Source organism: Beta vulgaris, chromosome 6, assembly GCF_026745355.1.
Source record: "Beta vulgaris subsp. vulgaris cultivar EL10 chromosome 6, EL10.2, whole genome shotgun sequence".
In the NCBI taxonomy this organism is placed as follows: Eukaryota; Viridiplantae; Streptophyta; class Magnoliopsida; order Caryophyllales; family Amaranthaceae; genus Beta; species Beta vulgaris.
Window position 1 is genome coordinate 9,912,580 of NC_079207.1, and position 7,122 is coordinate 9,919,701.

The 7,122-nt window shown below is 33.8% G+C and overlaps 1 protein-coding gene across 4 annotated transcripts; it reads left to right on the top strand.

The window, feature by feature from the left end:
* The first annotated feature begins 462 nt into the window (after positions 1-462).
* LOC104895573 (hypothetical protein) lies at positions 463-6,709 on the top strand. Of its 4 annotated transcripts, none has more exons than XM_010682122.4 (11): positions 463-995; positions 1,197-1,296; positions 1,829-1,933; positions 2,050-2,166; positions 2,348-3,040; positions 3,320-3,633; positions 3,725-3,824; positions 3,897-3,956; positions 5,209-5,292; positions 5,399-5,515; positions 6,093-6,709. In XM_010682122.4, the coding sequence occupies exons 2-11, from the start codon at positions 1,210-1,212 to the stop codon at positions 6,393-6,395; spliced, it is 1,980 nt and encodes a 659-aa protein (XP_010680424.2). In that variant the 5' UTR covers positions 463-995; positions 1,197-1,209; the 3' UTR covers positions 6,396-6,709. The 4 variants fall into 4 exon arrangements, with proteins under 4 accessions (XP_010680424.2, XP_010680425.2, XP_010680427.2 ...); XM_010682123.4 differs by having other exon boundaries at positions 463-929; XM_010682125.4 differs by lacking the exon at positions 1,197-1,296 and having other exon boundaries at positions 463-929.
* The last annotated feature ends 413 nt before the right edge of the window (positions 6,710-7,122 follow it).

Consider the following 7,122-nt stretch of genomic DNA (forward strand, 5'->3'; position numbering starts at 1 on the left):
AATATTAATTGAAATAGATTTTGATGCCACAATCAACATGAGGGAGTTACGTAGTTTTTAAGTACTTCTTTCGTTCTTTTTTTACTTGTATTATTCAAACATTTTAAACTTAAACGAATGAGTGGAGAGAAATATAGAAAGATAAAAGACAGATAATACCAGTGTTACAAAGATACCGTTCTTTGCGATTTAATTCAGTTCAGTTTAATTTCTCGCAATTCATTTCAATTTAGATATTTTCGCTGTTCAGCTTTCTCCCAATGCAGTTCACATCGATTCAGTTTCTCCTTATTCAGTTCATTGTCTTCTTGTTCAGTTCACTTTATCCCAATCTAAAAGAGCGAGACCAAGGTCTTAAAATGAAAAACAATGCAAATAAAAATATAAAATATCTTACACAACTAAGTACTTAGATACCAATCCTCTCTATTCACTCTAGTACTCTCTTTCTCTTTCTCTTTCTCTCTCTTGTTTTTTTTTGCTACATGAGCTTTTAGCATCATCTCTACAAATTCCAAAAACAAATACTATGTCTTGCCTCTCTCAACCTTCTCACCCCACCATCTCTGCCAGTTCATCCCTTTTTTCACCTTTCATTTTCATTCATTCATTTACTACTCTTTATTTTTGTGCATAAATATTTTTAAGTACCACTTTTCTTCTATGAATAAAGAAACAAATTTTTTGTTACATAAATGCCAATACATAATACTCCAAAACATTGAACACCGTTTAAGCTCAAACACTTATTATTATCGTCTTCTTACAGCTTTGTCTCACTCTTCCCAAGATCCTCTTCTTCTACTTCTTCTGGAAATCATAATTCATTAAAATACTTGAGAGTTGCATTAATTTATTATTTTTTTCAACATTTTTTGATCTTCTTTCAAAGGAATAATAACTGGGTTCAGAAATTCAGCAAAATCCAGGCACGTTTCTGTTTCTGGGTTTCTTCCTATATTCAATTCAAACTCTTTTTTCCCGCTCTAAAAATGGTACATTTCTCAAATTAAACAACATAGTTTTTTCCATTGATTTAGAGAATTTTTCATCAATTTTATATACCCACTAACTTTGTTTTACTTGTAGTATTTTTTTGGATTTTTGTTTATTGATCTACAACTGTTTGTTTATTTGACTGAGTGAGATTTTATATAGTTTTTAATTGTTTTCTTCTGATTGGAATTAAACTATAGCTTATATGCTGGAATGCATGCTTCCCATGAAGTGAAAAAGATGAATACTAAAGCACGCACGTCTCAACAGATTCGGAAATATCCTTTAAACCATCAAAATGTATGAATCTAATTCTCATTCTTTCTTCCCTTAATTTGATTTGATTTTTTAATTGAATTTTTAGTGTATTTTCTCCAGCTGTCATTTGAAAATTGAAAATTCTTTGGTGGGTCTGTTAATTTAGTTGGCAAGTGTTAGTCTTTGAATCACTATTATTGATGAATTAGAAAAATCCCATCTTTAGTTGTTTTCTGGGAAAATTGGTATTAAAGATTTGCTATGAAAGATTAAGTCTTTTTTTGTTTTTTTTGCAATTATATGATATATTGATATATAGTCTCTCTTCTTCTTCTGGGTATAGTTACAGAAAGAAAGAAAATGGAAAAGGGTAGAAATTCCTTTTCAATTGAGTTAGAGAAAGTAAGCTGATTTTAATCTTTATATCATATCTATGTTAAGATTTCCCTTTTTTAAAAGAAAGAATTATCTTCTCTTTTTCTTTTTTTTTTTCCTACTTTTATGTATATCTTATCTTTTTTCAGATTTCTGTTGGTTTTGGAGTTTATGTAATAATTGTTGGCAATTATTACAGGAAAATAAGGTGGAGATGCAGGGAATTAGATCACCAAGTTCAGGGAAAGCTACAATCAATGGAAGTCCTAAAAGCAGAGAGAAGAAATTAGCTTTATTGCAAGATGTATTCATTAAATCCCATCAACTTTTTTTTTTTTTAAAATATGAAGTACATATTTTTCAATTTGATCATCTTAAATCTTTTTTTGCTTAATTAATGTTTTTGGAATTGAAATTTAGGTTGATAAACTGAAGAAGAAGCTCAGAGATGAAGAAAACATACACAGGGCTCTCCAAAGAGCCTTTAACAGGCCTTTGGGTGCTCTTCCTCGGTTACCTCCATATCTCCCTCCTAATGTAAGCAAAACTCTTCCATTGTGTATTGATCTATATAAATGTTCTCACTTTTGTCGATTCATGGTCAAAGTTGTGCATTGAAAAGTCAAATTGTTACAACTATTTAGGTAGCTATTAGTAGATTTTATGTAAATTATCAAAAAGAAGTTATTTGAATTGCTAAGGATTTTTTTGATCCCAGACACAAGAGCTTCTTGCTGAGATCGCTGTCTTGGAAGAGGAGGTGGTTCGGCTCGAGGAGCAGGTTGTGACTTACAGGCATAATTTATACCAGGAAGCTGTGTACATTTGCTCAAAGAGGAAACTAGAGAATCCAGCTGATTACTATGAGCGAATTCTGAGTAGATGTTCTTCTAAAGAAGAGCAATCTGATTCAGAGAAATCTCCATTATCAGTTGCTAGAACGGCGTCAACTTCATCTGACATTGTGTCTGGTCGATCTTCACTATCATTAGCTAGAACCACATCAACTTCATCTGACATTGTTACTGATCAAACAGTGCAAAATACTAGTGATGTGGTTGACGGTAAAGGTTCTTTGGATGAACCAAACTCAACTGCAGATTCTTTAGAAAATTGTAGAAGGAAAGAAAATCTGACACATTGCAATTCCAATCAAAACACAAACCTTATATCTCATCATACTAGGCGAAGGTCCACTGATTTGATGAATGGAAAACAAGGTTTAAGTGTTCCTAATTTCTCCTTGGAGTCTGATAAAGAGGGGAAAGGAGAAGATGATCATAAGACTTGTATTTCCTTTAGAAACATACAATTTTCGGAAAGGAAACTTTATAGAGTCAAGACGCCGGTTAAGAAGTCCTCTTTCAAGCGTCAACCGTCTCAGAAGTCTGTGAATTCTCCCAGAAAGCAGGTATATATGTTGCATACAGGCTGGTGTAATTTGGTATTTGAAATAAAATCTATGACTATTGTTTCACAATGAAATTAACATTTTTCTTGGCACTAAGAAAACGAGAGAGAGAGAAAGAAAAAGGGACTTGTGTAAGAGTAGTGAGAAAGAGGGAAAACAAACCCAAATAGTGTAAAGATGCAAATGTTAAGGTTATTGTGAAACATCCAGTTTTAGTAAGTGTTAAGCTTATGGTGAAACAGAGGGAGTATCTCATAATTCTCATCTTCTGTCTTTCAGCCTGTGAACAAGGAATTGGGAGGAGACAGCGAACCAAACAAAATCTCAGAGGATATATTGAAATGCTTGTGTAGTATCTTTATCAGGATGGGCACAACAAATGATAAAGGGACTCCATTGGACACATCGCCTTACTCTCTATCATTCGTTTCTCACCACAAAAAGAAAAATGTGGCGGTTCAGGATCCTTATGGAACTTCTGCTGAATTCAAGGAAAGAGATATTGGTGCTTACAAGGGATTCTGCATAGTTGATGCTATCTCCCTTGATCTTAAGCGCAAAAGAAATGCTCTGTTCTTACTTCATAAACTAAAGTAAGTAACTGCATTTTCCTTAATTTTACTTTGTTAAGTTTGGATCACTTGCCTTGGTATATTTACTTAGCTTAATTATACATTTATCTAGGCTCCTCCTTGGAAAGCTTGCCAGAGTCAGTTTGGACGGTCTTAGTCACCAGCATAAGCTTGCATTTTGGATAAACACTTACAATGCCTGCTTGATGAATGTAAGAACGCTGAGTACTATCCTGAAATTTAACTTATGGGTTGTATTTTATACTAATTTATGCTCTGTTCAGGCTTTTTTGGAGCATGGCATACCCGGAAGTCCTGAAAAGGTTGTCTTATTGATGCGTGAGGTAAGATTTATTCTATCTATACTAGTGTGCATCATAACATGGTTCTCCTTTCTTCAAACTAAATTTTTTTGACATTTATTATTATTGTTGATTTTTATCATTGTATTCCATGAAATTGTGAGGTTCCTTTTAAAATGCTGTTTTCTAATGATCCAATGGCTTTCCATGATTTCCTTTATAATCTTCTTATTCCTCTAAAAAACAAATATAAATCTTTTTCTCCTGTTTCCCTGAACCCAAATTGAAGAATTTTTTGGATATTCATACATTGCTCTAAAAGTTTATCCAAAGATCTTTAGTAGCCTTCTTTTTAGGCCAGGAGTACTACATCTATTAATCAATGCAAATTGTTTATAATAACCCTATGAAAAATAAACATAAAGAAGCATTAAGGTTTACAAGTTGTAATGAGTTTCTTATACAGTCTATATTGATGATAAGGGTCACTTGTGATTCATCAATTGCTTTTACTTTTTCTCTTTTCCAACATCGAAAGTGTTAATCATAGAAAAAGTTTTCTCTTGAGTGCAAATCTTTTTTTTCTGTGGAGACACCTATTCTTTGTTTATTTTTTGGTATCTTTTAGGTGTCCAGCAGTCCATCATCCTTTTATTTTTGTCTGTCCCCCACCCTTCTCTCGAACATGTGGCTATAACCATCCATCTCTTGCATACAGATCCTCCCGCTTGTGTATTAGCTGCTTATCTTGTATAATTGTCTGTTTTATGTGATCTATCCTACTAGTAATTAAAATACCATAAATAGGTAAGCCAACTACATTGATTAATATTATCTCAAGCAGAATTGACATGATATTTCCTTGAAAGATGTTGACTGTTTATAATCATAGGAATGATGTAGATAGAGTTCTTGCATACAAGTATACAACTGTGTTTCAATATTATCTCAAGCAGAATTGACATGATATTTCCTTGAAAGATCTTGACTGTTTATAATCATAGGAATGATGTAGATAGAGTTCTTGCATACAAGTATACAACTGTGTTTCAATATTATCTCAAGCAGAATTGACATGATATTTCCTTGAAAGATCTTGACTGTTTATAATCATAGGAATGATGTAGATAGAGTTCTTGCATACAAGTATACAACTGTGTTTCAATATTATCTCAAGCAGAATTGACATGATATTTCCTTGAAAGATCTTGACTGTTTATAATCATAGGAATGATGTAGAATAGAGTTCTTGCATACAACTGTGTTTCAATACTTTTATATTTCTTTTTAACAGGCAACTTTGACAGTGGGAGGCCAGAGAATGAATGCGATCACAATCGAGCATTTTATATTAAGATTACCGTTCTATTTGAAACAGGTAAAGATATCAAGTTTCCTACTCACCACTAACAAGTGATTAACTAGATGTTTAGCAAATTAGCATCCTATATAATCACATTAACGAACCTTGTTCTTCTCAACAGGGTAGCAAAAAAGCAGCCAAAGGTGATGACTTGAAGACCAGCCAAATGTTTGGTTTGGAGTGCGTAGAACCACTGGTTACATTTGCATTATCCTGTGGAAGTTGGTCATCTCCTGCTGTGAGTTTTCTGTCCTCTTTAGGAGTTGCTTGATGAATTTCAAAACAGCCTGGAAATTACCTCGGGATGCCCTTATAGCAATTATGATATTCAATCACATTTGCACAAGATCTTAGTGTTCAACAAAGAAACTTGTTGCTTTGTCCAACAGTTGGTAGATAATAGAAACTTTATACTCTCTCCGCTCTAGATTTAAGTGGTTAAATGAGTGTACTGCCCAACTCAAGAAAAAAATCATGAGAAAAACATACAAAAAAGGATATTATGGTAACTCTGGGACAACCTGGTATAAAAATGGATATTCACTTCCAGAGAGGTTTATGTACATTCTTACCCTTACTAACAAAAAGAACTAGGAAGGTTAAACAATTTCAATTACTTATTTGTCCTGTGGAGAACGGTTAGGTGAATGGCTTTACTCTTAATTTAGGACAAAGAGAGTAGTTTGTAAACTGTGAGTCTGTGAAGTGAATGGGATCTCTTAAGAGTCCGTCAAAGCTCATAACATTCTCTCTATTGCTGCCTTTGAGTAAAGTTATGATGTCCTAATATTGCTTTTGTGTTATGTGAATAATAGGTGAGGGTGTACACGGCATCTCAAATTGAAAGCGAGTTGGAAGTAGCAAAGAGGGAGTATCTGCAGGCTGTAGTTGGAGTGTCGAAGAATGACAAGTTCATAATACCGAAATTGTTGGATTGGTATCAACTTGACTTTGCAAAGGATCTAGAGTCATTGCTTGATTGGGTCTGTCTCCAGTTACCTGATGAGCTTAGGAAAGACTCACTTAGCTGCCTTCAGAAAAAAGGAAAAGTTCCTCTTTCGGATTTAGTAGAAGTGGTGCCCTATGATTTCAATTTCAGGTACATTATACACCCATAAAAATCTCTGCAATTTGAGATTTTTTATCTTCTACTTCAAAAAAAGTTGTAGGTCTGTATTTTACCAGCACAAAGTCACACAGAAGTACATAGAAAGTTGGGTCTTTTTTTTTTTTTTGCAAAATTCTTATTTCGGTTGCTTTTTTGTGAGGCAGTGAAGTAGTTACCTCTATACCTTCATAAATGGATCCTCTGTATTGATTGTTTTACTTAGACTTGATGTAATTAGTCCCCTTTGTTCTAATCTTTTGCCATTCTTTTGGTTATTTCATCCAAGAAATAAATCAATAAAAATTCAGATGTTTTTCCCCTCAATGGTTAACTGGTACTGCCAACAAGCGAATCAGATGTTGTAAACTTGTAATTGAATATGATGCTTAATGAATAGATAGAATACTGGCCATTGTCTCAGTGGGTGTACTCTCACAATTAATGGAACTTTACGAAATCCGAAAACCGTCAAAGAAGCTCCAGTTGTTGACTACATAACATCCAGAACTGGATATATGAAGTAAACTGTTGGTCTGATCGGGTTAATTCGAGTTTAGTTCAGGCCAGCCAGTCCGTACAAATAATTTTTCAGTTTTTTTCGGGTGATCTTGTGCTTCCGGTCAAGACCCTTAACTTTTGGGCCGACTCTGACCAGGTTCTGAGCTCCGGTAAACCTTTGTCAGGTCGAAGTAGAACTGTAATTCGAATCATGTTTATTTCTTTTGGAACAAATTCTT